This window comes from Scyliorhinus torazame, chromosome 8, assembly GCF_047496885.1.
Source record: "Scyliorhinus torazame isolate Kashiwa2021f chromosome 8, sScyTor2.1, whole genome shotgun sequence".
NCBI lineage: Eukaryota > Metazoa > Chordata > Chondrichthyes > Carcharhiniformes > Scyliorhinidae > Scyliorhinus > Scyliorhinus torazame.
This window is the reverse complement of record NC_092714.1, coordinates 43805042-43822636: the sequence shown is the minus strand read 5'-3', so window position 1 is coordinate 43822636 and position 17595 is coordinate 43805042. Positions and strand designations below refer to the sequence as shown.

At 47.0% G+C, this 17595-nt stretch overlaps 1 protein-coding gene across 1 annotated transcript in view; it reads left to right on the top strand.

The window, feature by feature from the left end:
• c8h3orf38 (chromosome 8 C3orf38 homolog) overlaps nucleotides 1-17595 on the top strand; it is a 72228-nt gene that overhangs the window by 17652 nt on the left and 36981 nt on the right. The window contains exon 2 of the mRNA XM_072513452.1: nucleotides 7421-7489. Coding sequence (XP_072369553.1) covers nucleotides 7421-7489 — 69 coding nt within the window. The remainder of the gene's footprint in view (nucleotides 1-7420; nucleotides 7490-17595) is intronic.

The following is a 17595-nucleotide window of genomic DNA, read 5'->3' as shown; positions in this document are numbered from 1 at the left end:
ACTGACCCCCCCCCCACACACACTGACCCCCCCACACACACTGACCCCCCCCACACACACTGACCCCCCCCACACACACTGACCCCCCCCACACACACTGACCCCCCCCCACACACACTGACCCCCCCCCCACGCACACTGACCCCCCCACACACGCAGACCCCCCCCACGCACACTGACCCCCCCACACACACTGACCCCCCTTCCACACACACTGTTCCCCCCCCACACACACTGACCCTCTCCCCCCCCCCACGCACACTGACCCCCCCACACACACTGACCCCCCTTCCACACACACTGTTCCCCCCCCACACACACTGACCCTCTTCCCCCCCCACAAACACTGACCCTCCCCCCACACACCCACTGACCCCCCCACACACACTGACCCCCCCACACACACACACTGACCCCCCCACACACACACACTGACCCCCCCACACACACACACTGACCCCCCCACACACACACTGACCCCCCCCACACACACACTGACCCCCCCCCACACACACACTGACCTCCCCCACACACACTGACCTCCCCCACACACACTGACCTCCCCCACACACACTGACCTCCCCCACACACACTGAACCCCCCCACACACACTGACCCCCCCCACACACACTGACCCCTCTACACACACTGACCCCCCCACAACACTGACCCCCCCCCCACACACACTGACCCCCCCACACACACTGACCCCCCCACACACACACTGACCCCCCCACACACACACACCCCCTCCCCCCTCACTCACACTGACCCCCAACACACACACTGCCCCCCCGCCACAGACACACACTGACACCCCCCACACACACACTGACCCCCTCCCCCCTCACACACACTGACCCCCCACACACACACTGACCCCCCCCCACACGCACACTGCCCTCCAACCCACCACACATACACACACTGAACCCCCCACCCCACACACTGACCCCCCATACCACACACACTCACCCCCCACACACTAAACCACCCCACCCCGCACACACTTACCCCCCATCCCACACACACTGACCCCATCCCCCACACACTGACGCCCCCATCCCCACACACTGACCCCCCCATCCCCCCACACACTGACCCCCCCATCCCCCACACACTGAACCCCCCCATCCCCCACACACTGACCCCAGCCCCACACACTGACCCCCACCCCTCACATACTGACCCCCCCACCACCACTGAGTAACCCCCCACACTGACCCCCCCAGCACACACACTGACCCCCCCCCCCCACACATACTGCTCTACCACTGAACCCAGACTCGCCCCTCAACCAGCACTGACACCCCCTCAACTGACCCCCTCCACAAGTTCCCCTCATCCTCCCCCAATTCTCCCCCCTCCACCCCCCCCCCCCCCCCCCCCAATTTCACCCAAGTTCCCATCCCTCGTACAACTGTTCTTGTGCACAATGTAACCTTGATGTTCAACCAGAGTGAGACAGGCATGGTCATGTCTGAGGTCCCAGAGTACTTAAGGAAGTGGCCCCAGAAATAGTAGCTCCATTGGTGGTCACTTTCCAAAAATTCTTTGGACTCTGGAATGCTTCCTCCAGGTAATAATAATATTTATTATTGTCAGTAGTAGGCTTCGATTAACACTGCAATGCAGTTACTGTGAAAATCCCCTAGTCGCCATACTCCAGCACCTGTTTGGGTACACTGAGGGAGAATTCAGAATGTCCAAATTATCTAATAGCACCTCTTTTGGGACATAGATTGGAGGGTAGAGAATGTAACCCCACTATTCAAAAAGGAGGATAGAGTGAATACAGGGAACTGTAGACCAGTGAGCCTAACGTCGGTAGTAGGGAAGTTGCTGGAGACTGTTATCAAGGATTTCATAGCACAGCATTTGGAAAGCAGTAGTATAATCAGACAAAGTCCGCATGGATTTACAGAAGAAAAATTATGCTTGATAAATCTACTGGAATTCTTTCAAGATGTAACTAGTAGAGTTGACCAGGGAGAACTGGTGGATGTGGTTTATTTAGACTTTCAGAAGGCTTTTGACAAGGTCTCACATAGCAGTTTAATATGGAAAGTTAAAGCGCATGGGATTAAGGGTAGTGTCTTGAGGCGGATAAAAAGCTGGTTAGCAGACAGGAATCAAAAAGTATGAATAAATGGGTCTCTTTCTGATTGGCAGGCAGGGTACCGCAGGGATCTATGCCAGGAGCCTAACTGTTCGTATTATATATTAATGATTTGGATGAGGGAACTAAATGTGTTATCTCCAAATTTCCAGATGATACAAAGGTGGGTGGGAGGGTGAGCTGTGAGGAGGATGCAGAGATGCTTCAGCGGAAATTACAGAGAGTCTAAGTGAGTGGGCACCTGCATGACATGCAATATAATGTGGATAAATATTAGGTTATCCATTTTGGTAGCAAAAATAGCAAAGCAGATTATTATTTGAATGGGTGCAAATTGAGGTGGACACTCAGCGAAGCCTTAGTGTCCTCGTGCATCATTCGCTGAAATTAAGCGCGCCGATACAGCAGGCAGTAAAGAAGGCAAATGGTATGTTGGCCTTCCAAATGAGAGGTTTTGAGTACAGGAATAGAGATGTTTTAATGCAACTGAATAGGCATCGGTGAGGCCACATCTGGAGTATTGTGTGCAGTTTTGGTGTCCTTATCTGAGGAAGGGTGTTCTTACTATGGAGGGAATGCAGCAAAGGGCGACAAGGTACAACAATGGTTAGCACTGTTGCTTCACAGCGCCAGGGGCCCAGTTTCGATTCCTTACTTGGGACACTGTCTATGCGGAGTCTGCATGTTTTCCCCGTGTTTGCATGGGTTTCTTCTGGGTGCTCCGATTTCCTCCCACAAGTCCTGAAAGTCATGCTTGTTAGGTGAATTGTACATTCTGAGTTCTCCCTCAGTGTACCCGAACAGGCGCCGGAGTGTGGCGACTAGGGGATTTTCACAGTAACTTCATTGCAGTGTTAATGTAAGCCTTCTTGTGACACTAATAAAGATTATTAATATGTCATTATTCATTATTAATATGTTACCTTTACTGGGCTGATTCCTGGCATGGCGGGACTGTCGTATGAGGCTAAATAGGTTAGGATTATATTCATTGAAGTTTAGAAGAGTGAGAGGGGATCTCATAGAAACTTAGAAAATTCTAACTCAATTAGATAGGGTAGATTCAGAAAGAATATTCCTGATGGTGGGGGAGTCCAGAACTAGGGGACATAGTTGAGGATAAGGAGGTGAGGAGAAATTTCTTCACCCAGGGAGTGGTGAATCTGTGGAATTTGCTACCACGGAAAGTAGTTTAGGCCAAAACGTTGTGTAATTTCAAGAAGGAATTATATATAGCTCTTGGGCGAAAGGGATCGGGGTATGGGGGGGAAGGTGGGATCAGGGTATTGAACTTGATGATCAACCATGATCATAATGATGGCGGAGCAGGCTCGAAGGGCCGCAAGACCGCCTCCTGCTTATATTTTCCATGTTTCTATGTATATTTGCTACTCGTCCCCACCAACCCCTGACATTTCTTGTCCTTGGCACATGTTTGCACCCGGGTAGGGACCAGCAGCAGAGGATCCCAACTGTTTTTTGTACTCCCTCCTGTTCCACAAACTCTGAAACCAGTTGCAATACCCTTCCTTTGCCTCAACACAAATTGTGACTTGCATCTGGGAGAATTTTCCTTGCTCTGGATGGCCCACCTGCTATCTGAACTCTTTATTCATCAACCTGTGATTTTGCATTCATTCAAAGCATGAATGATTTGAAGAGGTTGTGATTGCAGTAGTGGGAGATTCTGCATAATGTGAAGTAAAAGAAAGGTTTGAAATACTGGCTCTCAATTTAATAAAATCACTACTATACTGCATAAAGGTACCAGTGAATTTGCTTTATAATCAGGGAATCATTGGCCTAAAAGGGGAACCTGCAGACCGTATACATTAGCCTCATAATCATCTGTAAAAGCAAAAATAGATTAATATTTGGGTGGTTTAGAATATTGGAGCTTTAAACTACAAAGGAGATCGGGGTGGGGGGAGGGTGGGTTCGGCAAAGGGGGATTTAGAAATCCAAAGAGCGGTCACGAATTCGGAACAATATTTCAATGTGTAAAGGCAAGCAGAATGGGACATGAAAGGAGAAGGAAGTTTAACAAAAATTGTATATCAGCGAGTAAGGTCACTGCGGGGAATAGAAAATGAAATTATCTGAACGCACAAAGCATCTGGAATAAGATGGAACAACTAGTGGCACAAATAGAGGTAAATGACTGATCTAATCATCATTACAGAACATGGTTACAAGGTGATCCAGATTGGAAAATAAGTATTCCAATATTTTGGAAAGACAGACAAACAGATTGGCAAAGGAGGAGGGGTAGCTTTTTAAAAATAAATTTAGAGTATCCAATTAATTTTTTGCAATTAAGGGGCAATTTAGCATGGCCAATCCACCTAACCCGCACATCTTTGGGTTGTGGGAGCGAAACCCACGCAAACACGGGGAGAATGTGCAAACTCCACACGGACAGTGACCCAGAGCCGGGATCGAACCTTGGACCTCGGCGCCGTGAGACAGCAGTGCTACCACTGCGCCACTGTGCTGCCCTAGGAAGGGTAGCTTTGATAGTGCAATATGACATGACATAAGGACATTTGTGAGAATGAAAAGACCATGAAGTAAAATCAGTATGGGTGAAATTAGGGACAGCAAGAATCAGGAAACACCAGTGTGCCGGTTTTGTAGCCCCTCTTACAGTACTTATACCATTTGTCAGAATGTTAAATACAAAATTATCAGAGCTTGTAACAAAGGCAGTGTAATAATTGTGGCGGGCTTTAAGCTTCACAACGACAGGGCAATCAAATTGGCAGAAATGGTCTAATAGATTAGTTTGTAGAATGTTTTTTGGAGCAATTGGTTGAATTGGAGCAATGACATTGTTTCACGTCTATGGCAAAGGTTGATTCACCTAACTGCCAGAGGATGTCTACTGGTGTAAATATCCATCAGCTGCGCAGCTTGTATAAATGAGAGCCCAAATGAGAAGGGTGTCTCTGTTAGTGGAAAGCTTGGAATCCTCGTTTTGGAGGTTGAAATGCGTATTGCAGTCTAGCTTCAAGTTTTTGTGCAAGGTCATGGGGATAATTGATAGGTAAAAGAATACCTTCTCAGTATTTGGCCTTTTCATAAAGAAGGAGGAAAAGGAGTGACCAGAGGAAATGAGGAAAATCAGTAGATATTAGCACAGGCTTCTGATACTTTTGTGGTACGAGTGTATATTTATTCGCCTTTCTCTAACCATGAAGAGGAAAGGAATGTCGAGAAGTTTCAAATCGGAACAAAATCTAGTTTTTATTCGACAGCAGGGACCTATGTAACATTTTAACATGTAGAGCAATAAGGAAGAAAGTAACACAGGAGGGAAAACTCTTGTGCCGCTACTTTTTCAGTAAATGGAGAAAAACTGCAGAAAGCTGCAACGCAAAAGGACTTGGGGCTACATAGTGCAGGTTATCAGGAAGGTCTAATGGAATGTTGACCCTTATTTCAAGGGGGTGAGAGTATAAGAGTACGGCAGTCTTGCTGTAAATGTACAAGGTACTGATGAGACCACATCTGGAGTAATGTGAGCAGTTTTGATCCCCTTATTTAAGAAGATTTATTATTTCATTGGAGGTGGTTCAGAGAAGGTTCACTAGAATGATCCCTGTTATGGAGGGATTGTCTTACGAGCAAAGATTAAGCAGGTTGGGACTCATTGGAATTTCGAAGAATGCGAGGTGATCTCATTGAAACATATAGGATGCTTAAGGGGCCTGACATGGTAAATGCTGAGAGGATGTTTCCCCTCATAGGAGAGTCTAGGACCAGAGGGCATAGTCTCAGGATAAAGGAGTGCTGATTTAAAACTGAGAGGATGAACTTCTTTTCGCAGAGGGTTGAACTCCTTTGCACAGAGACCCGTGGGGACAGAATCGTTGACGATATTTTAAAATTTAGAGTACTGATGAGATCTACCATGCGGAATTAGTGAGGTCTTGCGACACTAAAACTCAGTAGAAATTTGAGTTAAACTTCTCGGATGCAAACAAGAATCTTTATTGTCTCTATTTGATCACAATTAGGAGAAACTTAAATCTATTCTCAATAAAGTCCGGCTAGCAAAAGGACTTAAAGAGAAGTAACTTATAAACAATTTAACTTTCAAAATAATACAGAAATGGTTTCTTGCTTACGGCAAAACAGTTTGCATTTACTTCAAGAAGTAGAGTGGAAAAGTGAAAATATGAAAATAAGGATAGCGAATAGTTAGATCAAAGTATAGAATGATCCTGGATAAAGATGGCCGTACGGACCATCACGTTTATAGGAAATCGTATCTGTCTTGAGCCATCTACGCCTATGTCATCCTAATTGGTTTGGGTTAGAATCAAATGTATTTGATTTGACGGTTAGCTGTCAATACTTAATGTGCAACGTAAGTTCTGAATGTTTCATGTTTGAATATTTGTGTATGTTATGGAATGCGATTCTGTGCTATTATCAAGACTAGTTTCTACTGGTTTTCTGCTGACTTTGCTTTATCCACATTATGAACAATAGTGCCTTCATGTTGCTATGGTGCCTGCTTCGTCCTTGATCAGATTACTGGTACAGCTCATGTTTGAATGTCAAACTGTCTTTGAAAATATGTTTGTTAGAACAATAGCTTTTTCATCTTTGCTTAGTAAAAATGTTGTTTTAATCTCCAATGAGTTTATGCATGTGACAGGCTTTTTGTGTCTCGGTTGAAGCTATGTGTTTTATCATGACCTTAGGTTATGAGTGCTGAAATCCTCAATTTGAAATGGGTATTAAAACTGGGGCTTAATATTTACACTAAATAGCCTTCTTTTACCTATCGGATCTATCAGGAAATAGTCGATTCCTATCAAGTACCCAATTCTTTTTTTCCAATTAAGGGGCGATTTAACATGGCCAATTCACCTACCTGCGCATCCTTTTGGGTTGTAGGGGTGAGATGCACACAGACACGGGGAGGATGTGCAAACTCCACACGAACAGTGACCAGGGGCCGGTATCGAACCCGGGTCCTCAGCTCCGTGAGGCAGCAGTGCTAACCACTGTGCCACCATGCCACCCTATCCTATGTATACTTAAGGCTGAGATAGATATATTCTTGATTATTAAGCAAATAAAGGCTTGCGGGGAAAGGGCAAAAAAGGGGATGTGAGGAATATTGCATCAGTACAGACTACATTAAGAGATAACCGCAGTTGTGGGAATGTAATACAATGTTGAGAGTTTCCACATATTCATAACTGTCTAGCTAAAACAATTCCTGTATGTCTTGGGTGAGGAATTTTTCCTTTGTTACCAATCTTATTGTTGCTTTATCACCTGCAGAAGCCATGGATGCCATACTGTGTTACAGTCAGAGTGCCGAAGAGCTGCTGAAAAGGAAGAAGATCCACCGTGAGATAATATTTCAATATTTAACAAAACATAATATTGTTATGCCATCTAATGCAGAGAAATGCCTACTTGTTCAAAAAGTTATAGAATATTGGAGAGAAGGCAGCACTGCATCCCAGGTATTGAATTTGAAACTGCATCATCTTATAATATAACATGTACATTTTTACTTTCAATTACTTTTGCAGTGCAATTAAAAATGAAATTAACTTTGAAAGTGGTGATTTTACAATTCGGGTTAATCTCTTCAGTGAGTGCTATATTTTGCAAATACTGATTTCCAACTGATCTAAGTTGCAAAACATTTCTTTTAATATGGGATATTCTTTTGGCAGAGTTATGTTCATATCCCCGTAGAGACTGATCAGGTTTTACAAAAAAATTAAAACTTCCAGTTAATTTTTTTTTCATAGAATTTACAGTGCAGAAGGAGGCCATTCGGCCCATCAAGTCTGCACCAGCTTTTGGAAAGAGCACCCTACCCAAGTTCAACACCTCCACCCTATCCCCATAACCCAGTAACCCCCTCCCAACACTAAGGGCAATTTTGGACACTAAGGGCAATTTATCATGGCCAATCCACCTAACCTGCACATCTTTGGACTGTGGAGGAAACCGGAGCACCCGGAGGAAACCCACGCGCACACGGGGGGAACGTGCAGACTCCGCACAGACAGTGACCCAAGCTGGAATCGAACCTGGAGCTGTGAAGCAATTGTGCTATCCACAATGATACTGTGCTGCCCAAATAATAGCTAAGAGGAAGTCACTTTTTCAAACGACAATAACTTGAACATGGTCACCAGAGTCCCTCATTAAAGGATAACCTAATAACATTTTGGGGGACTGTTTTAAAAAGGTAACCAGGTAAAATCTTGTGTCCTATTGTTCAAATTGATGCCTGTGGGGCTTCGGTTACCCTGCCCTATCCAAACACAGTAAAGATTAAGAGAAGAAACTTTGGAGGCAATTGGAATAGCTTTCTATAGGTACGTCAGGAATAAAAGAATGAGGTGACCAAACAGGTGGATGAGGGTAAAGCAGTTGATGTGGTGTATATGGATTTCAGTAAAGTGTTTGATAAGGTTCCCCACTGTAGGCTATTGCAGAAATGGGATTGAGGGTGATTTAGCGGTTTGGATCAGAAATTGGCAGCTGTAAGAAGACAAAGGGTGGCGGTTGATGGGAAATGTTCAGACTAGAGTCCAGTTACTAGTGGTGTACCACAAGGATCTGTTTTGGGGCCACTGCTGTTTGTTATTTTTATAAATAACAAACACGTGGCTAAACAGCTGGTGTAGGAGGGAGGGTTTCGGTTATCTGGACCACTGGGAGCTCTTCCGGGGCAGGTGTGACCTGTATAAGATGGACGGGTTGCATCTAAACCGGAGAGGCATAAATATCCTGGCCGCGAGATTTGCTAGTGTCACACGGGAGGGTTTAAACTAGTATGGCAGGGGGGTGGGCACGGGAGCAATAGGTCAGAAGGTGAGAGCGTTGAGGGAGAACTAGGGAATATGGACAGTGTGGCTCTGAGGCAGAGCAGACGGGGAGAAGTTGCTGAACACAGCGGGTCTGGTGGCCTGAAGTGCATATGTTTTAATGCAAGGAGCATTACGGGTAAGGCAGATGAACTTAGAGCTTGGATTACTACTTGGAACTATGATGTTGTTGCCATTACAGAGACCTGGTTGAGGGAAGGGCAGGATTGGCAGCTAAACGTTCCAGGTTTTAGATGTTTCAGGCGGGATAGAGGGGGATGTAAAAGGGGAGGCGGAGTTGCGCTACTTGTTCAGGAGAGTATCACAGCTATACAGCGAGAGGACACCTCAGAGGGCAGTGAGGCTATATGGGTAGAGATCAGGAATAAGAAGGGTGCAGTCACAATGTTGGGGGTATACTACAGGCCTCCCAACAGCCAGCGGGAGATAGAGGAGCAGATAGGTAGACAGATTTTGGAAAAGAGTAAAAACAACAGGGTTGTGGTGATGGGAGACTTCAACTTCCCCAATATTGACTGGGACTCACTTAGTGCCAGGGGCTTAGACGGGGCAGAGTTTGTAAGGAGCATCCAGGAGGGCTTCTTAAAACAATATGTAAACAGTCCAACTAGGGAAGAGGCGGTACTGGACCTGGTATTGGGGAATGAGCCCGGCCAGGTGGTAGATGTTTCAGTAGGGGAGCATTTCGGTAACAGTGACCACAATTCAGTAAGTTTTAAAGTACTGGTGGACAAGGATAAGAGTGGTCCGAGGATGAATGTGCTAAATTGGGGGAAGGCTAATTATAACAATATTAGGCGGGAACTGAAGAGCATAGATTGGGGGCGGATGTTTGAGGGCAAATCAACATCTGACATGTGGGAGGCTTTCAAGTGTCAGTTGATAGGAATACAGGACAGGCATGTTCCTGTGAGGAAGAAAGACAAATACGGCAATTTTCGGGAACCTTGGATGACGAATGATATTGTAGGCCTCGTCAAAAAGAAAAAGGAGGCATTTGTCAGGGCTAAAAGGCTGGGAACAGACGAAGCCTGTGTGGCATATAAGGAAAGTAGGAAGGAACTTAAGCAGGGAGTCAGGAGGGCTAGAAGGGGTCATGAAAAGTCATTGGCAAATAGGGTTAAGGAAAATCCCAAGGCTTTTTACACTTACATAAAAAGCAAGAGGGTAGCCAGGGAAAGGGTTGGCCCACTGAAGGATAGGCAAGGGAATCTATGTGTGGAGCCAGAGGAAATGGGCGAGGTACTAAATGAATACTTTGCATCAGTATTCACCAAAGAGAAGGAATTGGTAGATGTTGAGTCTGGAGAAGGGGGTGTAGATAGCCTGGGTCACATTGTGATCCAAAAAGACGAGGTGTTGGGTGTCTTAAAAAATATTAAGGTAGATAAGTCCCCAGGGCCGGATGGGATCTACCCCAGAATACTGAAGGAGGCTGGAGAGGAAATTGCTGAGGCCTTGACAGAAATCTTTGGATCCTCGCTGTCTTCAGGGGATGTCCCGGAGGACTGGAGAATAGCCAATGTTGTTCCTCTGTTTAAGAAGGGTGGCAGGGATAATCCCGGGAACTACAGGCCGGTGAGCCTTACTTCAGTGGTAGGGAAATTACTGGAGAGAATTCTTCGAGACAGGATCTACTCCCATTTGGAAGCAAATGGACTTATTAGTGAGAGGCAGCACGGTTTTGTGAAGGGGAGGTCGTGTCTCACTAACTTGATAGAGTTTTTCGAGGAGGTCACTAAGATGATTGATGCAGGTAGGGCAGTAGATGTTGTCTATATGGACTTCAGTAAGGCCTTTGACAAGGTCCCTCATGGTAGACTAGTACAAAAGGTGAAGTCACACGGGATCAGGGGTGAACTGGCAAGGTGGATACAGAACTGGCTAGGCCATAGAAGGCAGAGGGTAGCAATGGAGGGATGCTTTTCTAATTGGAGGGCTGTGACCAGTGGTGTTCCACAGGGATCAGTGCTGGGACCTTTGCTCTTTGTAGTATATATAAATGATTTGGAGGAAAATGTAACTGGTCTGATTAGTAAGTTTGCAGACGACACAAAGGTTGGTGGAATTGCGGATAGCGATGAGGACTGTCTGAGGATACAGCAGGATTTAGATTGTCTGGAGACTTGGGCGGAGAGATGGCAGATGGAGTTTAACCTGGACAAATGTGAGGTAATGCATTTTGGAAGGGCTAATGCAGGTAGGGAATATACAGTGAATGGTAGAACCCTCAAGAGTATTGAAAGTCAAAGAGATCTAGGAGTACAGGTCCACAGATCACTGAAAGGGGCTACACAGGTGGAGAAGGTAGTCAAGAAGGCATACGGCATGCTTGCCTTCATTGGCCGGGGCATTGAGTATAAGAATTGGCAAGTCATGTTGCAGCTGTATAGAACCTTAGTTAGGCCACACTTGGAGTATAGTGTTCAATTCTGGTCGCCACACTACCAGAAGGATGTGGAGGCTTTAGAGAGGGTGCAGAAGAGATTTACCAGAATGTTGCCTGGTATGGAGGGCATAAGCTATGAGGAGCGATTGAATAAACTCGGTTTGTTCTCACTGGAACGAAGGAGGTTGAGGGGCGACCTGATAGAGGTATACAAAATTATGAGGGGCATAGACAGAGTGGATAGTCAGAGGCTTTTCCCCAGGGTAGAGGGGTCAATTACTAGGGGGCATAGGTTTAAGGTGAGAGGGGCAAAGTTTAGAGTAGATGTACGAGGCAAGTTTTTTACGCAGAGGGTAGTGGGTGCCTGGAACTCACTACCGGAGGAGGTAGTGGAGGCAGGGACGATAGGGACATTTAAGGGGCATCTTGACAAATATATGAATAGGATGGGAATAGAAGGATACGGACCCAGGAAGTGTAGAAGATTGTAGTTTAGTCGGGCAGTATGGTCGGCACGGGCTTGGAGGGCCGAAGGGCCTGTTCCTGTGCTGTACATTTCTTTGTTCTTTGTTAAATGACCTGGAGGAGGGCGTAGAAGGATGGGTGAGTAAATTTGCGGATGACACCAAAGTCAGTGGAGTTGTGGACAGTGTGGAAGGATGTTGCAGGTTACAGACGGGACATAGATAAGCTGCAGAGCTGGGCTGAGAAGTGGCAAATGGAGTTTAATGCAGAAAAGTGTGAGGTGATTCATTTTGGAAGGAGTAACAGGAATACAGAGTACTGAGCTAATGGTAAGATTCTTGGTAGTGTGGATGAGCAGAGAGATCTCGGTGTCCATGTACATAGATCCCTGAAAGTTGCCACCCAGGTTGATAGGGTTGTTAAGAAGGCGTACGGTGTGTTAGCTTTTATTGGTAGAGGGATTGAGTTTCGGAGCCATGAGGTCATGTTGCAGCTGTACAAAACTCTGGTGCGGCCGCATTTGGAGTATTGCGTGCAGTTCTGGTCACCGCATTATAGGAAGGATGTGGAGGCATTGGAAAGGGTGCAGAGGACATTTATCAGAATTTTGCCTGGTATGGAGGGAAGATCTTATGAGGAAAGGCTGAGGGACTTGAGGCTGTTTTTGTTAGAGAGACTCGCCAACATTAAGGTCATTTAGATGTTCATTGGATAAACATATGGATGATAATGGAATAGTGTAGATGGGCTTTAGATTGGTTTCCATGTCGCCGCAACATCGAGGGCCAAAGGGCATGTACTGCTCTGTAATGTTCTATCCAGCCAGATTGCCTTTATTAGATGATCTTGGGTGTGGGTGTGTGTGGGTGTGTGTGTGGGTGTGTGTGTGGGTGTGTGTGTGGGTGTGTGTGTGGGTGTGTGTGTGGGTGTGTGTGTGGGTGTGTCTCTGAGAGAATTGAAACAAATTGGTGGGAAACGGTTGTTTTTCAGACTGGAGGAAAGTATACAGTGGGGTTCCTCAGAGGTTGGTATTCAGACCACTACTTTCTTTAGCTATATTAATTACTTGGACTTGTGTGTACAGGGCGCAGTTTCAAAAATTTCTGGTGCCAGCAAACGTGGAAGTATTGTGAACATGAGGGGGCAACATTTCAAGAGGGTGACATGGGCAAATATGTGGCAGGTAAAATTTAATACAGCGATGTACGAAGAAACACGTTTAGATAGAAAGAATGAGACGAAGTAATATAAACTAAAAGGTACAATTTTATCAGGGTGGAGATGAAGAGGGCCGTTGTAATATATGTATCAAATCATTGAAGGTCCATATTCCATAGAATGATCAATAGAATCCCTACAGTGCAGGAGGAGGCCATTTGGCCCATCAAGTCTGCACCGACCCTCTGAAAGATCACCCTACCTCGGCCCAATCTCCGACCCTATCCCCATAACCCCCTAACCTTTGGACACTGAGGGGTAATTTAGCATGGCCAATCCACCTAACCGGCACATGTTTGGACTGTGGGAGGAAACTGGAGCACCCGGAAGGAAACCCACGAATGATCTGGACGGAGTAGATGGATGGAAACTATTCGCATTGATGGAAAGGCCAAGAAGCAGAGGTGGAAGGCAAAAGAATCAAAGGCACCATGAGGAACAGTTTGAACATTGTAGTCAGGATCTGAAATGCATCACCTGAGAGGGTAGTGATGATAATGGCTTTAAAAAGAGAATTTGATATTTAGCTGAAGAAGGCTGTGGGAAAAGGTCAGGGGAGTGGACTAGCTGAGTTGTCTTGCAGACAGCTGGCACCAACACAAAGGGCCAAATGGCCTTCTACATGGCTGTAACTTTTCTATGACTCTATTCTTTTTTAAAAAAATATATTCTCCTTTTTCACATTTTCTCCCACATTTACACCCATCAACAATAAACAATAATCAGCAAGATATGTCCCCATAATAACAACGATCCCATCCGCCCACCAACCCCCAAACATCAGCCACATGTTTACATAAACAAATGACAAAAAGGAATCAGGGATTACCCGTAGTCACCCTTAATCTACATATGAACGTGATTCTCGCGCCCCCCCCCCCCCCCCCCGCGCAACGCTCACACACATCCTCTACTCCTTCAAAAAATCGGCTCATCCTCGCCCTCGTGAGGTGCGCTCTATATACCACCTTCAGCTGTATCAGCCCCAACCTCGCACATGAGGTGGAGGCATTCACTCTCCGGAGCACCTCACACCAGACCCCCTCCTCTATAACCTCTCCCAGCTCTTCCTCCCACTTTGCTTTGATCCCTTCCAGTGGTGCCTTATCCTCTTCCAAAATAGCTCCGTACACCGCTGACACTGCCCCCTTCTCCAGTCCCCTTGTCGTCAACACCTCCTCCAGCAATGTGGAGGCCGGTTCCTCTGGGAAGCTCTGTATCTCCTTCCTGGCAAAATCCCGAACCTGCATGTACCTAAACACTTCTCCCTGCTCTCTCCCATACTTCGCTTCCAGCTCCCTCAATCCTGCAAACAGACCCCGAAGAAACAAATCTTTTAGCGTCTTCGCCCCCTTCTCTTCCCATTTCCGAAAACTTCCATCCCACCTCCCTGGCTCAAATCTGTGGTTCCCCCGAATCAGCATTTCCCTTGACCCTAAACCCAACCCGAAGTGTTGGCGAAACTGCCTCCAGATTTTCAATGAAGCTATTATTATCGGACTCCCTGAATATTTCCCCGGAGCTATCGAGAGTGGCGCTGTTGCAAGTGCCTTCAGCCCCGACCCCCTGCACAAACTCTCCTCCATTCTGACCCACTGAGAATCAACCAGTCTGACCCAGCTCTGCACTTTCTCCACATTCGCCGCTCAGTAGTAGTACAACAGGTTCGGGAGACCCAAACCCCCTGCCTGCCTTCCTCTCTGTAGCAGCAGCTTTCTCACTCTGGCCACCTTCCCTCCCCCTATGAATGAGGTAATCCTTCCCTCAATCTCCCTGAAAAAGACTTTGGCAGGAAAATTGGTAGGCATTGAAAAATAAACAGGAATCGCGGCAACGCATTCATTTTAACCGCCTGTACCTGACCCGCCAGTGACAGAGGAAGGCCATCCCACCTTGCCAGATCGGCTTTCTCTCTCCCCACCAAACTAGTGATGTTGTACCTGCGAAGCCTCCCCCACTCCCGTGCAACCTGCACCCCCAGATACCTAAAATGAGTCCCTGCTCTACGGAATGGCAGCCCCCCCACCACTGCCCCCACCCCCACCGAGACACCACAAAGTACTCACTCTTGTCCAGGTTCAACTTGTACCCCGAGAAAGACCCAAATACCCGCAGTAACTCCAATATTCCTCCTATCGACGCACTCGGCTCCGACACATACAGCAGCAAGTCGTCTGCATATAAGGACACCCTATGCTCTATCCCCCCCCCCCCCCCCGCACTATTCCTTTCCATGCTCCCGAACTTCTCAATGCGATGACCAACGGCTCAATCGCAAGTGCAAACAGCAGGGGGACATAGGACATCCCTGTCTCGTCCCACGGTGGAGAGAAAAGTATCTCGAACTGATATTATTTGTGCGGACACTCTCCTTCGGTTCCTTATATAATAGCTTTACCCAGTTCACAAACCTTGGTCCAATCCCAAACCGCTCCAGCACTGCCATCAGGTACCCCCATTCTGCCCGATCAAACGCCTTCTCGGCATTCAATGCCACAACTACCTCTGTTTCCTTTCTTTCTGCCGGTGCCATAACAACGTTCAAAACCCTCCTAATGTTCGAAAACAGCTGCCTCCCTTTCACAAACCCCGTTTGATCCTCCCCTATCACCTTCGGAAGGCACTCCTCCAGCCTACCCGCCAGTACCTTCGCCAACACTTTTACGTCCATATTCAGAAGTGATATGGGCCGATACGACCCACACTCCGTCGGATTCTTATATTTTTTTTAGTAACAGGGAAATCGATGCCTGCCCCAAGGTTTGCGGCAACACCCCCTTCCCTATCGCCTCCTCAAACATCCCCACCATCAGGGGTGCCAACCTATCCTTAAGTTTTTTAATAATATTCCAGCGGAAACCCATCCGGCCCTGCCACCTTCCCCGACTGCATCCTCCCAATCGCATCCTTTATCTCCTGCTCCACTATTGCTCCTTCTAATGTAGCCCTGTCCCCCTCCCCTAGCCTCGGGTACTCCAACCTATCTAGAAATTCCTACATCTCACGGTCTCCCCCGAGTGGCTCTGACTTGTACAACCTCTCATAAAACGCCTCAAAAACCTTATTAATCAGCACTGGAGCCACCACCAACTTCTCTGCCCTATCCTTCACCTGAAGAATTTCCCTTGCCGCTGCTTCCCTCCGGAGCTGACCTGCTTTGAAGCCCTTGCTCGTCTCAGTTGGCGCACCGCCTTCCTGGTGGACAGTCGGTCGAAGCTCGCCTGTAGTTCCTTCCTCTTTTCCAGCTTTTCCGAGTCCCCCTCCTCTGCATACCTCCTATCTACCTCCAACATCTCATCTATAACCCTCTGCCGCTCCAACCTCTCCTCTTTATCCACCCTGGCCTTAAACGAAATTACCTCACCTCTCACCACCGCCTTTAGAGCCTCCCAGACGACTGCCTTCGACACCTCACCCGTACAATTGAAACCTACATATTCCTTAATTACCTTTTCAATTTTCTCACAGAATACTTGGTTCCCCAAAAGCCCCACATCCAGTTTCCACCCCGGGCACCATATCCACCCAATGTGGAGCGTGATCTGACACTGCAATTGCAGAGTATTCCGACCCCTTGACTCCAGCCAGCAAAGCCTTCCCCACCACAAAAAAGTTGATCCGCGAGTATACCTTATGGACCGCTGAGAAAAACGAATACTCCCGTTCCCTTGGGCGCAGGAACCTCCAAGGGTCCACCTCTCCCATTTCCACCATTAGCCCAGCCAGCGCCTTCGCCCCCCCCTGATGGGACCAGCGAGCGCGGCCATGATCTGTCCAACCTTGGCTCCTGCACCAAGTTCCAGTAACCCCCCCCCCCCACAATCAGCTCATGCGTGTCCAAGTCGGGAATAGCCCCAAACACCTTCCTCGCGAATCCCACATCATCCCAATTGGGACCGTATACACTTAACAGCGCCACTAATCTCCCCTCCAGTGCCCCTGTCACAATCACATATCTACCCCCCAGATCTGCCATCACCTTCTCCATCTGGAAGCGTACCCTTTTGCTGACCAGCACCGCTACCCCTCGAGCCCTTCCATCAAATCCGGAGTGAAACACTTGGCTAACCCAGCCCTTTTTAAGTCTCACCTGGTCCTTCACCCTCAAGTGAGTCTCCTGCAGCATTGCTACATGACTCTATTCTTAATGCATGGGGAACTTCCCAGAAGCAGAAGGCTTCTTTGCAGAATCATTGGATGGTTTAAAAAAAAAGTATTGAGTCCAAATAAATTTGGCTATGTCATAAATTCCAGCTAGTCTGTAATTAAGTGGGGCTCAGGGTGATCGCACTGACTCGATGGCAAAGTTGCTAAAACATGTCAGTGATAGCTTCATGATTAGGGTAACTGTAAGGATATTGTCTTGTGTTGTGTGTTGATAATTTAAGGCTTTCTAGTCTTAAATTGGACAGATTATCAAAAGTATCATTTTTCAAATACATAGGAATTAGCTTGCATTAATTTTCAAAATGTTTTCAAATTGTCAGAAAAGCCTTCGGCTCTTCTGTCTTCTAGGTTTCATTTGGGGATAT